This window comes from Ictidomys tridecemlineatus, chromosome 1 (genome assembly GCF_052094955.1).
Source record: "Ictidomys tridecemlineatus isolate mIctTri1 chromosome 1, mIctTri1.hap1, whole genome shotgun sequence".
NCBI lineage: Eukaryota > Metazoa > Chordata > Mammalia > Rodentia > Sciuridae > Ictidomys > Ictidomys tridecemlineatus.
In genome coordinates this window covers 118,220,362-118,238,429 of record NC_135477.1, presented here as the reverse complement: position 1 = coordinate 118,238,429, position 18,068 = coordinate 118,220,362, and the positions used below count along the sequence as shown (strand labels likewise).

The 18,068-nt window shown below is 34.5% G+C and overlaps 1 protein-coding gene across 11 annotated transcripts in view; it reads right to left on the bottom strand.

Annotated features, from left to right (window-relative positions):
* Window positions 1–18,068, bottom strand: part of Apc (APC regulator of Wnt signaling pathway) — a 116,405-nt gene that overhangs the window by 75,751 nt on the left and 22,586 nt on the right. For 2 of the 11 annotated variants that reach the window (XM_040272415.2, XM_040272417.2), the window contains exon 1: window positions 4,291–4,410. The exons of 6 other annotated variants lie outside the window; for them this stretch is intronic. In XM_040272415.2, the coding sequence (XP_040128349.2) occupies window positions 4,291–4,365 (75 nt within the window). In that variant the 5' untranslated portion in view covers window positions 4,366–4,410. Of the gene's footprint in view, window positions 1–4,290; window positions 4,412–18,068 lie in introns of those variants that run through there. 3 more of the 11 variants (XM_021727689.3, XM_040272418.2, XM_021727691.3) reach the window with 3 other exon arrangements.

The window sequence follows — 18,068 nt, the reverse complement described above, 5'->3', positions numbered from 1 at the left end:
CTTTAAAAAAAATGCAAAAATTATATAAATTAAAAACATTAATCGGCATATGTACAAGAGAATTGAATTTGTACACCTGTGTTCATAGCAGCATCATTCTTAATAGACAAAAGATGAAAGCAATCCAAGTGTACACTGACAAATCAATGAACAAAATGTGGTATACATATATAAAAAAATATTATCCGGTTTTACAAATGAAGGAATTCTGGCCAGGCACAGAAGCACACACGTGTAACCAGCAACTTGGAAGGCTGAGGTAGGAGGATTCAGAGCGAGTTTAAAGCCAGCCTTAGCAATTTACCAAGACTCTGTTTCAAAATAGAAAGGGTTGGGGAGGTGGTGCAGAGGTTAAGCACCCCTGGGTTCAATCCTCAGTACCAAACAAAAAGAAGGAATTCTAATTCATGCTACAGCATAAATGAACTTTGAAGACATTATGCTAAGTAAAATAAACTAGTCTCAAAAGGACAAATATTATGATTCTACTTATATGAAGTTCCTGTACTAGTCAAATTCAGAGACATAAAGTGGAATGGTGATTGCCAAGGTTTGAAAGGAGGGGAAAACTGGGAGTTGGGGTTCTCAGAGTTTCAACTGGAGAAGATGAAAAAGTTCTGGACATCTATGTTGATTATGGCTGTACTACAATGTAAATGTACTTAATGTCACAGAACTATACACTTAAAAATGGCTAAGATGGCTAAGTGCCATGGTGCATGCCTGAAACCACAGCTCTCAGAAGGCTGAAGCAGAAAGACTGCAAATTTGAGGCCAGACAGAACAACTGAGTAAGACCACTGTCTCAAAAAATAAAAAATAGAAAGAAAAATTAGGATAGTAAATTTTGTGTTGTTTTATTGGGGGTATAGCACAGTGCTAGTGCACCTGCTTAGCCTGCCCAAAGCCCTGGAACAAAACAAAACAAACACGAACACATTTGAATGAGTGCCTATAAGAGGAGTGGGACACTGGTATGAATAAAGGGGAGAGGCTGACCTTGTAAATATTGATAGTGCCATGGTCTGATTTTAACAAAGGCAATTTTGGGAACATACCTATTATATAACATTGAAATGTCATCTGTGCCAAAATGAGCATTGGTATTCCTTTCCTCATTAACACTACAGAGATCAAAAATCACATATATTATGATAGTACTAAAAGATCAAGAAATTCCTTCATCTAACCTTCTCATTGCATATCCAAGATACTTAGTACTTCAAAAATAATTTAATTTTCAAAACTATCTAGGATTCCAAGCAGATTTTACAAAAAGGGAGTGTTTCAATGAGTGATCCTACCCTTTCCTTTAAATTAGAAGATATTTCGGATTATATGAACCTTTAAAGATCCTAGGAATATCTCTAGATAGGGCAAAGGGATGGGAGGGGAAGGGAAGTGGCATGGGGGGTAGAAAAGGTGGTGAATGAGATGGACATCATCACCCTAAGTACATGTATGAAGACACGAATGGTGTGAATATACTTTGTATACAACCAGAGATATGAAAAATTGTGCTCTATTTGTGTAATATGAATTGTAATGCATTCCGCTGTCATATATAACAAATTAGAATGAGAATAAAATTTCACATACTTCTGTTATGAGTTCCTTACAGGTTAGTTCTCATGCCTTGTTTCATTCTTCAACATCTTTCGTAGGTTTGGCATTTAGTAGGTACACTTAATAAATATGTAGTGAATATATTTACCCAAGTGTTACTCATCTTTTTACAAGCTCTACTCCATCCTATGTGCTTGGACTCTTAATTCAAAAAAAGGAAGGTGAGATCAAAATTGAAGAAAACATTTAAACATATAAAACTATAAAAGACTGGTTAAATTGGTGGGCAGGGTGGCACATGCCTGTGATCCCAGCAGTTCAGGAGGCTGAGGAGCTAAACAACGCAGTGAGACCCTGTCTCTAAATAAAAAATACAAAAAAGGATTGGGGATGTTGCTCAGTACTTGAGTGCCCAAGTTCAATCACTGGTATCCTCAACCCTTCCAAAAAAGATTGGTTAAATTATGTGACATAACAGTATAAAATATAAAAATGGTAAGATAAAAATCTATATGATAATTAGTGCAAATAAAAATGATAGTTTTCAGTACATAAAACATGAATATTTACTTTAAATATTTGCCTAATTAATTGTGCTATTTCTTAATAGCACAATTCTGATATTAACAATGAATCATTTCAAAGACCTACTAAGTATTTTATAAGGTATTCTTATATTGTGGTTAAAACCCCACAATCATGTGGGATTCCTTTTCACTGATGAATGATTTGTCAGTGATATATGCTTTTCAAATCATTTCTGTTATGTATTATTTTGTGTTATATATTAACGTACACTATTAAATAGTTTTATAGAACTTGATAAAAGAGAAGATTTAAGTTCTTTAAGTCCTCATACAATTCATGACCTTGGTTAAAGTCACAACATACCTGATTAAGAGTACTCTAACATTTTAAGTGAAAATAATACTACACTGAGTCAATCAAACAATAAAATGAGAAAATTCATGTAAAAATGTTATAAACTTTCAAGGAATACATAAATTGAGATTCAAAGAATTGAATAATATTAGCTATTACATTTCATTTGCAATTTCAATGTGACATTTTAAATTCTAGTCACTTTCCATCAAATTTAAAGATTCCCTTAGTACTATTAAGCCTGATCAAGTACTTTTTAAAGCAAAAAATGATTTTTAAAGAATAGTTTTAATTTATTGATGAAAAGCATATAATTTTTTAAGTCTAATTTCTTATTATCTTGGAAAAAATTATAAATCAAATTATAAGTTCTGTTAAGACTTTCTATTACATAAACCTATCTAAGAGCCACAGTTACTGATCTGGAGGGCGTTACAAAGCCGCTGCCATTCTTGTTCAGGGAGTGAGGAGGTGTGGCAGGCAGGTTACCTTAAATATGCATAAAGACAAGGCATTTAAAATTATTCAATCTGAAAACATAATTTTAGACATTAAAGTAATGGAAAAAATAAAAACAACTAAAAACACTTTGTATCAAGAGTATATTATGAATATTCACTAAATATATCTTTAAAAAAAGCCATGGTGCTTTAACTTTAAATATTTGCCTGTAGACTTTATTCAATGATATCTAAAAGTGACCAAAGAGAAATATGAGATTACTTAATAAATACAGATCTTAAATTTAGGCCTATGAAAAAATTATCACAATTTACATTAAAAAGTAACTTGCTCTTGAATGACCTAATTAATGACATAAAAGCTACACTAACAAAAGATCCACTGTTTCATACATAATTTATTAAGATTTCCTGCAGGATTTCTGTTAAATCAAAGAATTTGAGCATCTCTTTTGTGATGTAGGATCTAAGTATCTGATAAATGTCAAAACATTAATAACCTAATATTTTTCTTACTTTAACGAACAATATTTTTTTTCTCCTATTTAGGCTCCACTTATAAGAAACCACAGTTGGTTTCTAATAAATGGATTCTACCCCTGGCATTTGCTGCAAGGTTTCTTATTCCTCTGCAGTTGTCCTTTCAGCCTAACAGAGAGAAAAGCAGTGCTGCAGTCATCCACAAAAAGCCTATACCACTGCATTTTGTAACTAACAAAGACACTGGTATCTTTTTACCACTCTATTCACAGAGAGTTAACTTAGAAGCTATATAAAAGCAGGCATTTTACTATTGCTCAATATTTCACTAGTCAACCAAAAACATCACTAAATCTCTGCATTACCTGCCTCTTCCTCTTCCTCCCATTCCCGTTACCCCTTTATACTAGATTCCACATCAGCCATCTCTGTATTCCCTCTTTTGGCTACCACTGCCTGTGTCCTTGTGGCCAAGGAGGAAAAAGCCTTTCAATGGGTTAGAGCTTTTGCTCCTCGCCATGAATATGCTCCATTCTTTGTTGTCCTCTACCCGTTTCCTTAGATACTGTTATTCCACTCCACTCTGTCAACAGGCATTATAAAAACAAAACCCCCTTCTAGCTTCAAAAACAGCTCTCTCACCAGACTCCCCTTAACACTTCTACCCCTCCCCCTTCTTCCTCTTCTGTCAAAAACCCTGGATCAAAAGCACAGGAAATCCATCTCTGGTGCTGCAGTGGGGGGTGGGGGAGAGAAGGGGGCCGACGCCCCTGCCTCCTCTTTTGGCATATGGCAGCGGACCCTGTGCCAAGGAAAGGCCACCGGGTTAAGACCGTCAAAGGGAAAATCGCCTCCTCCCTCCCCCCGCAGGCGGCCTGGCCATCGAGGCTCCAGCACCTACCCCATTTCCAAGCCCGGCAGCACCTCCATTCCGTCTCCAGTGACACCCCAGCGGGCTGCGCCAATACAGCCACATGTCGGTCACGTGTCCCCAGGCCCAGCCAATCCGCGGGTACCGGACTGAGCAGGGGAGCGCCCTGGTCCGCATCCAGTGGATTACACAGCTGCTTCACGCTCGGCTTCCGATCCCGCACTCTGCAGCAGCACACAGGGACCCGCCCCGCAGCACAGCCAGTATGGGCCCTAGCCTGCACTGGGCCTCGTGAGCCTCCAGGGTATGCCCTCATTGCCCCTACCCAGGCAATCCAGGGAAGCTGATGGTGGCTGACGTGCAGATCAGGGTGAGGTGGGAAGGTCCACACGGCAGAGATTAGCGTAAGATGCTAGAGATGGGTGGGGGAGTAATAAATTACATCTCATTGGCTATGATTCACATGCTTACAGCAAAGACAGAACTAATTCTATTAAATGTATCACCACAAATAATTTTATATTAAAAATCAAGGACTTGTTAGGTAAATCACTCCATTACATTTGAATTTAAAACAATTAACAGAAAAGCTATGATGCAGCACAGCACAGTGGTTGAGACCAGGACCTAAGAGTCACAGTGCCCGGGTTTTATCTTTTTGCCCTTGTCATTCTACCTCTGTAATTTTAGTCCCTTAATCTCAAGTGCTTCAATTTTTTTTTCCTCTACAAAACGAAAATAGAAATATAGAGAAGTTAATAAATACAGAGTAGTATTTATAGCAGTCCCTGAAACAGGGTAAGTGCTTAGCTACTACTGAGGTGCATATGTAATATTTTAATGCAAATTCTACATTCCATTTAAATCTAACCACGTGGATCTTAAATCACTAACTTTATTAGTGAGAAAGGCAGGTTCAAAAACTGCCAAGAATTTAAAGTTCGATTTAAGTTCTGGTTTGAAGTGGGGAAGGGTGTATGTGTTCCATTGTCTATTTAAATTTAACAGGATTCTATACTTCAGGTTTCTAAGTGAAGTATTTTTACTATAGTATTTTTTTAGCTTTTAAAATATATGAAGAGTACACCATTTTATTAACACAGTTATATATATCAAAAGGGGGCACACTCACAAGGTAATCCCAAATATTGGGGAAGTGAGGCAGGAAGGTTTGAGGCCAGCCTCCACCAATTTAAAGAGACACTCTTCTATTACACACATATACACATTACATATAAACATACATACATATAGACTGAGAGAATATCCTTTAGAAGACAGAAATTATAGGGTGATTTTTACGTTTCCTTTGTGCTTCTGAATTTCTTCATTCTATTATAATGTCTGATATATATCTAAAATGCCCTATGTATATGTTGAACAAATAAATCAATGACTTCTACACTACCACATTATTACTCTAATTAGGATTACATATTAAAAGTTTAAATATATTCAGAAAAAGTTTCCCTTCATATTTGATATAAAGGAAATATGTAAATCAATTTGATTCTAGCCTAAATATCTCTTTTATGAAAATGACTTCATTTTACAAAAGGCTTTCAAGATGCTATTTACTGAAAGTGCATGATTCATTGCCCAGGACTTCCATAGTCATCATTTGTGACAAATTTGGAATTTTTCATGAGGCCTAACAGAACTTCCAGAAAGAAAAAGTATCTTTTGAAATAAAGAACATACTTCAAAAGCTCCCCAAAATAACTTCTTAGTACCTTAGGAAAATTTTAAGTCTCTTACTTTTGATTCAGACTATGAGTCAAGAATAATTCAAGCTTTTACTTAGTAAACCAGTAAAAATTTGTCTAAATTTTTACCACAAGTATTGTAGAAATGACAAATGACAAGTTTTATTATTTTTACTTTAAATAGTTTTTGCAGTGCTGGAGACTGAACCCAGGGCCTTGCATATTCATTCTAAGCAAGCACTCTATCACTGAGTTACACCTCAAATCCCATCAAATGATAGTTTTAAACAAAGTTGTGACCATTACATGTTCATTATATACTATGCTTTAAATTAAAAAAAAACAAGCCCGTCCAAAAATTTCACATTTTGCAATGTTGCCAAATAATTATTTAGTAAAAGACTTTTCAAAATAGTTTCCCCAGGGATTCTAAAACTGAATTAAATTTCATTTAAAAAATATATTCTACTATTTTTGAAACTATAATTTTTACATAGACAATCAAAATATATTAGGCCAAAGGAGATCAATGAAGCACTAATTATTTACCAGGTTATATGTAGGAATAAAGCTCCTGCCATCACTACTTAATTGAATTAGTTATATTACCCATATGCTATGTTAAAATAACTTCTGATTAAAATGTAAAACAGAAATAAATTTTACGTTAAGACTGTTTTCTATACTTTTAAATGTATTCTTTATTTGTTCGTTTTAGTTATACACAACAATAGAATGTATTTTGACATATACATACATGGAATATAACTTCCCATTCTTGTGGTTGTACATAATTTGGAGTTACACTGATCGTGTATATGAACACAGGAAAGTTATGGGCAATTCTTTGTCTCTCCTATTCCCATTCCCCATCCCTTCCCTTCTTTCCCCTTTTTCTAATCCAATGCACTTCTATTCTTTCCTCCCCATGCCCCACCCTATTATGTGTTAGCATTCGCATATCAGAGAATATTGGACTTTTGGTCAAACATAGTAATTTTAAAAAATGACCAATCATTGTTTTTAGTAAAAGGTTTCATAAGTAAAGGTTATAAATATGAACACGTAACTCACTTTTTTTTTTTTTTTTTTGGCAGTATTGGTGGGTAATTAAACACAGAAGTGCTGTACCACTGAGCTACAGCCCCAACCCTTTTATTCATTTTTTTTTTTTTTGTTTTGGGGCCAGGTCTCACTAAATTGCCGGGGCTGGCTCAAGTTTGTGTTTCTCCTGCCTCAGCCTCCTGAGTAGCTTGGATTACAGGTCTGTGAAACTGTGCCAGTGCAACAAGATTAACCAGAGTCTTAATGTCTTAAATTTTGTGTTCTATTTTTACATACACATTTGGCCTAATTTAAATATTGTGGTTTAAAAAACTGACAAGAATAGTATTGGTAACAATATTAACTAGTGTAAAATAAGTTAAAAATAGTGCTCCTTTCTGATGCCTTAGTTGACTCCTGTGCTTTTATTAATAAACTCAAGTCTTTCTCTTTATTGGAGGCTTCAGACAGAATAGATTTCTGCCTATAAAAAGATAATTTTTTTAAAATTTAAAAAGTCATTGTAGTATAAATATAACTTCTATAACTAAAACTCCGGTTCATTTAGAAACTTTTCAGTCTTTGGATTTATAACTGTGGTTTGATGGGAAAACATCAGAAAATAGATTTTTAGGGTCAAAATGGTTGGGAAATCCTTTCAATATTTTTCATGGGATATAGGAGGGAAGTGAAATGTAATGTCAATGAGATTTTTAGTGATGTATAAGATATGTGGGAGATACAGTCATAGTCGTATTTTAAAAAAATTAAAATTTTTTTTAAAGTTGTGGATGGACACAATACCTTTTTAAAAAAAATTTATTTTTATGTGGTACTGAGGATCAAAACCAGTGCCTCACAGGTGCTAGGCAAGCACTCAACCATTAAGCTACAATCCCAGCCCAGCTAGATTTACTTATTTGTTGTTTGAAGGATAAAAGTCTCAAAAGAAGTATTCCTAGCCCCAATAATAGATTCTTCAGTTTTTCTTCTTATCAGCAGACATCAAAATAGTTTATACTCCAGCTCCCTAGGCTTTCCACTGCTGACAATGGATTTAAGAAGTTTAGTCATGGAGTGCCTGAAGGGATGTTAATTAGTCTTCCCACACTAAATGCTTCCAAGGTGCATCAGGTTTCCTATGGCTGCCACAACAAATTACCACAAATTTAGTGGTTTAAAACAATACAAATTTAAAACCTTATAGTTTTATTTTATAGTTCAGAAGTCCAAAATGTGCTGAGCTAAAATTAAGGTGTTTGCAGGACAGTATTCACTTCTAGAAATTCTCAAGGAGACTGTTTCCTTGACCTTTCCAGCTTTTTGACTGAATACAATCATTGCTTCATAGTCCCCTTCTTCCATCTTCACAAGGGTAGTAAGTCCTCACTCAGCTGTCTCTGACCTTGCTTCTGTCATATTCCTTCTCTCTCATTTTCCCACCAGCCTCTTCAACCCTTAAGGAAACACTTTTAAGGACCTTGTGTTGAGTCTTCCTCAGTAATCCACAAAAATCTACCAGTTTTCAGATCACCTTAATTCCCCTATGCTACATAATCTAGTAAATTCAGAGTCTGGGAATTAGAAAGAAAGTGGACATCTTTGAGAAGCCATTATTCTGCTGACCTCATTACAACTTTATTTCTATTTCAGGACTTGCATCCTTATAATAATTAAGTTATCTAAACAATTAGCCATTTCTAAAATTTATAGCTTCTTACAGATATTTGCTTCTCTTATTGATACATCAGAAGGTTCCATGTGGAGATTGAAGATTAGGTTCACAGTCTGAATCTTTCATTTTGTAGTTCTATAATGCTAGAAGTCACTTAATTTTTCTAGGATTTCATTACTTCATCTGTAAAATGGGAATAAATATCTGTTTGACTTATTTTGCAGAACTGTTATTAGGATCAAATATGCTATTGTGAGCAAGCTTTATAAACTGTGAAATGCTTTCTTAAAATAAAGGATTCTTAATTGCTCTGCTGGTGCAAATCAAGGTTCACCTCAAACATATTTCCATGAAATGATCTACAATCCTGGCCAGAATCAATTTACCCTCCTTTTCAAAACCTCGAATGTTTGTACCTTTTTTTATGGCACATACACTTTTTTACAATCTTAGCCTATGTGTACAATATTATCCTATTCCTGACTAAAAATCTCAAGGAAAAGCTGGGCATAGTGGTGCACGCCTGCAATCCCAGTGGCTCGGGAGGCTGAGGCAGGAGAATCACAAACTCAAAGTCAGCCTCAGCAATTTAGTGAGACCTTAAGCAACTTAGTGAGATCCTGTCTCAAAATAAAATACAAAAAGGCTAGAGATGTGGCTCTGCAGTTAAATGCCCCTGGGCTCAACTACTGGTACCAAAACAAAAATGAACTCAAGGAAAAAAACCAAAATATCACAATATTTTGTGCATAGTAGGTATTTATTAAATACTGGTTTAAGGAATGATTTAAAATTAATATCTAAAGGACATCTAATGAAGATGCCTTTATAATAACATTAGAGCAACTGCTAAATAATATTACCACAAAATACAACTTTCTTTTTCTTTTTTTTATTGGTTGTTCAAAACATTACAAAGCTCTTGACATATCATATTTCATACATTAGATTCAAGTGGGTTATGAATCAAAATACAACTTTCTACAGAGAAAATGAAATAATTTAGATTAAAACTCTGGCCCTTGTAGGTGAAAAAAATTTGTTGTGACACAGCCATGCAACTAAGTTTATGAGCTCAGGGAGCTGCACTACAGAATCTCTGTAGTAGTGTGAGATTTTTTAAAAAAATATTTTTATTTTTTTCTCCACATTTTAAAATTTGTACATTACAGTTCAACCAACGCCTTTGCTCCAGGGTCATGAAAATAGGGAGGCAGGACAGACCTGAATAAAAGCTACACACTAAGAACTAATCAATAGCTATTTATTTATTTAAGTTGTAGTTGGACACAATATCTTTATTTTATTTTTATTTTTAAAAAAATTTTAAAAATCTTTATCTTTTGTAGTTGTAATTGGACACAATAATTTTATTTTACTTATTTATTTATGTGGTGCTGAGGATCGAACCCAGGGCCTTGCACATGGGAGGTGAGCGCTCTACCGCTAAGCCATAACCGTAGTCCTAATCAATAGCTCTTAACACTTTCCCAATACTTGTTTAACATACATTTGACCAATAGCCTTGGCATTTTTCCAATGCTTGCTTAGCATGGATTTTGATCCTGCCTACCCAGAAGCCATAAGCCCCTAGACTAGTACATTTAAATGGTAACTGCTATGAGGTCCCCTCTTGCCTTATGGGAGTTCTATCTTTTCTTCTCACTTAAATAAATCCTATTCTTTTATGCTCACTCTTCCTCATCTATGGATTTCTTCTTTGAATTTATTAGACTAGGACCCAGAAAGAAATTGGTGATGACCTCCTAGAGTCTACCATTAAGAGCTGCAATAGCCACTTGATAGTAGTGGAAAAGAACAAAGCTTTGATGGCTGTGATCCCCTGAGCTGGCAGGCATCCTCTCCTGTGATTAACAGCTAACACTACAATGGGCTTTCTCAACTTATGAGCTTCTATAGCTTATGCAGATCCCACCTGCCAGAAGCAAAGAATCTAGTTTCCCCCAAACTGTGATTTCAGTTGTACATAATGGTGGGATTTGTTGTTACATATTAGTAAGTGCATGTAATGTAACAATATTATTTGGTCAATATCCCTTCCCAGAAATTCTCCCCTCACTTCCCTCCTTCCACCTCCTTGTGAGGAGATTTGAAAAACCAGTAGGTCACTATCTCTGAACTTAAGGTGGAGGCAGTGGTATGTGCTGCCAGGGGTGAGAAGCATAAGTACCCTCTAGATTGTGCTGTCAAAGCTCCTCACCCCAATATAGAGGGAGACCATCTGGAAATTTAGAGCACTACACAGGCCTTGCTTAGATGTGTGTGTGTGGGGGGATGGGAAACGTGGGGGGGGGACGAGGGGTGGGGACGGGAAGGGGACAGAGACTTCTTACTGTAACAAAGCTTTCTAGGCACCTTGTAAATATACTGGCAATTAACATGACAAAAACATGCAGAGAAATAGACATTAAAAATGCTTTTATCACACTAAGAAATCAAAGAAATAGCAATAAAAAGTACCATTTTCATCTATTAAATGGGCAATAATATTTTAAAATAATATTATATGATCAGGGAGAATACATGAAAATAAGCAATATCTATCTTTCAAAAGTTTTCTTAAAATGCTTATACCCAAACAAGATCAGTTAAAAGAAATGATCCTATGTACAATTCGATACATGCACAAAGACAGTCAGCATTATTTATACTATGAAATGTTTGAAAGAACCTCAATGAGTAGCACATACCTCCAATCCCAGTTATTTGGGAGGCTGAGGCAAAAGAATCAGGAGTTCCAGGACAGCCTGGACAATAAATACTGAGACCACATATCAAAAAAAAAACCCCAAAATCATGTTGTCATCAAATAATGATAGTTTGAGTTCTTCTTTTCCTATTTGTATCCCTTTAATTTCTTTTGTCTAATTGCTCTAGCTATAGTGTCAAGGACTGTGTTGAATAGAAGTGGTAAAAGAGGGCATCCCTGTCTTGTTCCAGTTTTTAGAGGGAATGCTTCTAATTTTTCGGCATTTAGAATGATGTTGGCCTGAGGCTTAGCATAGATTGCTTTTACAATGTTGAGGCATGTTCCTACTATCCAGAGTTTTTCCTAGTGTTTTGAACATGAAAGGGTTCTGTATTTTGTCTGCCTCAATTGATATAATCATATGATTTTTATTTTTAAGTCTATTGATGTGATGAATTATATTCATTGATTTCTGAACCAACCTGGCATCCCTGAAATGAACCCCATTTGATCATGGTATATTTTTAATATGCTTTTGTATGTGATTTGCCAGAATTTTACTGAGAATTTTTGCATCAATGTTCATCAGGGATATTGGTGTGAAATTTTCTTTCCTTGATGTGTCTCTTCCTGGTTTTGGTATCAGGATGATATTAGCTTCGTAGAATGAGTTTGGAAGGGTTTCTTCCTTTTCTGTTTCATGGAATAATTTGAGGAGTGTTGGTATTAATTCTTCTTTGTAGGTCTTGTAGAACTCAGCTGTGAATCCATTTGGTCCCAGGCTTTTCGTGGTTAGTAGGCTTTTGATGGTGTCTTCTATTTGCTTGCTTGAAATTGATCTGTTTAAATTGTGTATGTCTTCTTGACTCAGTTTGGGTTGATCATATGCCTCTAGAAATTTGTTGGTGTTTTTGAGGTTTTCTATTTTATTGGAGTATAAATTTTCAAAATAGTTTCTAATTGTCTTCTGTGTTTCACTAGTGTCTGTCGTGATACTTCTTTTTTTATCATAAATTATAGTAATTTGAGTTTTCTCCCTCCTTCTTTTCATTAGGGTAGCTAAGGTTTGTCAAATTTATTTATTTTTTTCAAAGAACCAGCTTTCTGTTTTGTCAATTTTTTGAATTGTTTCTTTTGTTTCATTGATTTCCATTCTGATTTTAATTATTTACTGTCTTCTACTACTTTTGGTGTTGGTTTGTTTTTCTTTTTCTAGGGCTTTGACGTGTAATGTTAGGTCATTTATTTGTTGACTTTTTCTTCTTTTAATCAATGAACTTAATGCAATAAGCTTTCCTCTTAGCACTGCGTTTATAACGTCCCAGACACTGGAAATCCATATGCAGCAAAATGAAAATAAACCCCTATCTCTCACCATGCACAAAACTCAACTTAATGTGGATCAAGGACCTAGGATTTAGACCAGAGACCCTATGCCTAATACAGGAAAAAGTAGGCCTAAATCTTTATCACGTTGGATTGGGCCCTGACTTCCGAAAGAAGACTCTGAAAGTGTAAGAAATAAAATCAAGAATTAATACATGGGATGAACTCAAAGTTTCTTCTCAGCAAAAGAAACAATGAGGTGAAGAGGGAGCCCACATTTTGGAAGCAAATTTTTGCCACACGCACATCAGACAGAGTACTAATCTCCAGGATATATAAAGAACCAACATTCTTAATACCCCTAAACAAAACAAACAACCTAATCAATACATGGGCTAAGGAGCTGAACAGATACTTCTCAGAAGATATATATTCAATCAACAAATAAATGAAAAAAATGTTCATCAACTCTAATAATTAGAGAAATGCAAATCAAAACTACTCTAAGTTTTATCTCATGCCAGTTAAAATGGCAGTTATCAAGAATACAGACAACAATAAATGTTGGTGAGGATGTGGGGGAAAAAGCACACTCGTACTTTGCTGGTGGGACTGCAAATTGATGCAACCAATCTGGAAAGCAGTATGGAGAGTCCTTAGAAAACTTGGAATGGAACATTTGACCCAGCTACCCCACTCCTTGGTCTATATATACCCAAAGGACTTAAAATCAGCATACTATAGTAACACAGCCACATCAATATTTATAGTGGCTCAATTCACAATAGCTAAACTGTGGAAGCAATCTAGACACCCTTCAATAGATGCATGGATAAAGAAACTGGTACATACACACAATGGAATATTACTCAGCATTAAAAGAGAATAAAACTATGGCATTTGCAGGTAAAACTGCAAATGGATGGAGTTGGAGAAGATTATGCTAAGTGAGGTAAGCCAATCCTAAAAAAAACAAAGGCCAAATGTTTTCTATGATAAGTGGATACTGATCCATAATGGGGGTGCAGATGGGGATGGAGAAAATGGAGGAACTTTGATGGGACAAAAGGGAAGGAGGGATGGGGAGAGGGCATGGGGGCAGGAAAGATGGTGGAATGAGATGGATATCATTACCCTAAGTACATGAAGGACTGCACATAGGTGCGATGCTACATTGTGTACAACCAAAGAAATGAAAAGTTGTGCTGCAGTTGTATATAAAGAATCAATATGAATTCAACTGTTATATATACCTAATTAAATAATTAATTAATTAAAAGAACAAACAAAGAACCTCAATAATTGCTAACAACTACTTGATTAACTATACTTTTGGTACATTCACAAATATGTGACATAATTATATAATTCATGATATAAGGTGTAAATGTAGAATATTTTGTTTTATACATAATACCAAGTAATTTTGGGGGAAAGAGTCCTGGGAATTGAAACTAGGGCTCCTAGTACTCTACCACAGAAATACACCCTAAGCTTCTGCTTTTGTTGTTGATTTTTAAACAAATTATACATGTACACAGAGAAGACCAGAAAGAGATAAACAAAATATCAAGTGTTCTTCCCTGGTGCTTGATTACAAGAATTTTAGTTTTTTTCTGAATTTTATAAAATTCCCACAACCTAACACACATAATTTCTCTATTTTTTTTCAAATCCTAAGTATTTCTAGGTTGGATACAAATCCAAGTCATAACATTTGAAGGAAAGAAAGAGATTAATGTTTATTTCCCAACCTATGGTCAAAGGCAGAGTCAGATTTAGTAGAGGACAAGAATGTGTATACATTGTGTGAGAGGGTGTCTTTGTTTCTATTTGTCTTATCTCCTTTTCTGGATTTATGCCTCAGCACTTTCCTTCAACTCATAAACTCTGCTCCCAAATCGTATGACTACTCCTTCATATCCTTCAGGTTTTGGCATAACTGTTACATTTTCAAAGAGACCTTTCATGATCACTTTATCAAGGCTGGTATCATCCCAAATACAAATGTGTATTCAAAACACTTGAAATCTGAAAAGTTCTGTCTGCCTATGTATTCATTTTTCTTTCTCTGTCATCACTGTTTAACAACTGCAATATAAATTCCACAAGGACAGTAACCTAGATTCACCTGCACTATTGTCTTTCTTGATTCTAGCATTTAGTTCATTTTGATCAATATATAAATATAGATGATATAATAATGAATACAATTCAATTTATAAATAGGGAAGTAAGATATGTACAACAGAAGTTTTAATACAAGGTAATATACTGCTAAAGGATGAGAGACTAGATCATTTCTAGCTAGGTAATCAAGAAAATACTTAGAATGACATTTAGGAATTTTCAGGTCAGAAATTGAATCTTAGGTTAAAAACCTCAAACTTCATCCTATAGGCAACAGAAAAATGTTTCAAAAAAGGATACATGATTAGAGCAAGATCTATAAAAATTAACAGTACTAGTATCTAGTTCCTCAAAGAAGAAATGATTAGAAATTAAATGCCTATTATTAGTAATTTACAGCTAAATTTAGTGGTAAAAGTGTTTATAACTGGAAAATATGTTTGCGGGGGAAAAACCTACAGATGCATAGTTTATAAGGAATTTTACTTTATGTCATTCTAGAAATTTTGAGTTATTTATTAATTCTATATTGTTAATAAAACCATAAAAGGCCACCTTTAGAAACAATTTACCCAATAAATAAAATACTCAAATATTTGTGAATAAGCAAGGAAAATTTTTCTCTAAATTCTTAACATATCCTAATCTGATAAAGCTCCAGTTTCATGGCATGCAAATCCTCATTAACTTTTTTAAATTAAAAGTTTAAAAAAGACTTTGCTGGTTTTTATCAAAAGGTATATCTTGTATAATATTTTCAAACTTTAAACTTAAAACAGTTAAAAATTACTCCCAGAACTACAAGTTTACAATATAAACCTATAAAATGCATTCAAAGATACCAGTGACTTAAGGTCACCAAATCAACCTTAAATGGGAGGTTATGGTATACTATGAATTTGAGAGAATAAGTGCTTTTTTTAGGAAAACTTTCCTTCTGGGAAAACAGTATTAAAATTACTTTAACATTTAATATATAAAATGCCTATATTTTTTGATGAACCACATATCAGTTTATAACACATAAATTATCTTCTTATTATTCATTCAATAAATAGATAAATCAATCAGAACTGATAAAGGAAACCCCAATTTTAACTGATGTTAAAACAAACATAGGACTGGGGTTGTGGCTCAGTGAAAGTAGAGCCCTTGTCTGGCATGCGTGAAGCACTGGGTTTGATCCTCAATACCACATAAAAATAAAATAAAGGTATTGTGTTCACCTACAACTAAAAAATAAATGTTAAAAAAAACATAGGGCCTAATAAGAGTGTTTATTTATTAAAACCAAACAATAGTATTATTTATTAAACCAAATCCTTGGGTTGAAAGACTTGTTTTCATACCAATATCCCCAAATTCTTGCCTTGAATAGGCAACCCTAATAAATACAATTTCCTCTTTAGATATAGATTATCTTTTTTTCCCTTCTTTTTTGGTGCTGTTGATTTAACCCAGGGCCCTTCAAATGCTAACTATATGTTGTGCCACTGAGTTGCACCCCCAGCCCAGATTAACATTTTTAAAACCCAAACTTCCTATTTACTTTTATAAGTCTTTTTAAGCTTTTTGTTTTGCCAAGTACTCCCAGGTAAGGGTAGAATTATCTGATGGGTCACATAGCTTTTATAGATGCAAAAAGATTAAAGAATTGGACTAAATTTCATTTCACAAATACCTTTCTCAATTGACACCAACCATGAATAAACGTCTTTATCTTATACTATTCTACAGTTCATAAAATAGAATAAAAAGCTTTTTCTCTTTTTTTTCAAAGATCTGTTATTTAATTTAAACCAATAGATCTGCTCAATAAAACACTTGGGACTCTTACAGAAAAGGTTGGATACATGTTCTCTTACAATAGTGATCAAAGTTCTTCTTTTTTTAAAGGTCTCCTATGCATTGATAAAACAATTTGGTAGGATTTGTTAACTATTTTACAGAAACAGTCTATATAAAATCTTACTTGCCTAAAAGCTAGAAGGGTTCCTCCTCCTCTTGAAATATTTTTTTCCTAACACTTTTCTGGCATTAAGAACAACATATGTTGCTTAAAAAAAAAAATTTTTTTTTTTAATACTCAGGAAACCTGATTTCCACTGAGAAATAGAAATGAGTGACATTTTCTTTTACTATTTAAATCTTTAACTGTTGCATAGACAGCACTATTTTTAGGGTGTCACCATGATCAACAATAACAACAACAAAAAAAATATAAACTACCCTTACCCAAAAATAATACATAATTATCTACTACTAGAAAGACCCCTCAAAAATTAGTATTCTCTGGACTGTGGTTGTAGCTAAGTGGTAGAACGCTTGCCTAGCACATGTGAGGCACTGGGTTTGTTCTTCATTACCACATAAAAACAAACAAACAAAAAAAGCAGTTAAAAAATTAGTATTTTCTCTCTTTTACAGTATTCAAATGCTGACAAAATAGAAATCCAAACTCATTAGCACTGCATGTAAGGTCCTTTCTGATCTGGCCCTTCATACCTCTTCTTCCTTACTACTCCAGCTATATTTCAACCATTTGGACTCCTATGCACTTATCAACAATTTACTCAGTATTTCATCTACGGGAAGATATTTTTCCTGCTTTTCACCAGGCTAATGCTGACCCAGTTTTTAAGATCCAGTGTAGATGTCATCACCCCAAAGCCTTCCCTAACACCTCTTGCCTGAGTTTAGATCTTCTCCTACAAGCCCCAATATGCTTCCAGACAGTTTACCACTTACCTCACACTTAGGATTATCTACTTATTGGTCTTTCTCAGTAGCCTGTTTAAGGTCAAGACTCTTTTTGTCTTATAAGTAATCATTATATTCTCAATAGTATTTTAGTATTCAGCCTGGTCCAGAGTAGATCCTCAAATACTTATAAATTTCCAATGAACTACCTCTCTCCTACTTTGAGACCCAAACCTGTGAAGCTGTCTCTATCCCAAGCAGTCCAGTACTTCTCCCTTTATTCTCTGAAATCAGTGATGGACCCAACTTATACCTATTTCCCCCATTAGACTGTGAAATTCTGAACAAGGAGCTCTGTGTTCATCTTCACAACTTGTAACAGCATTGTCCCAGGAACCTAGTAGAAATTAAATATTTGTTGAATGAATAAAGAGCACACCTTAAAAAATACAGGTAAAAAAAGAACAAGCATAGGACAAACTGCTAGTTTCTTTTTTATTTTTCCATATTTACTAAT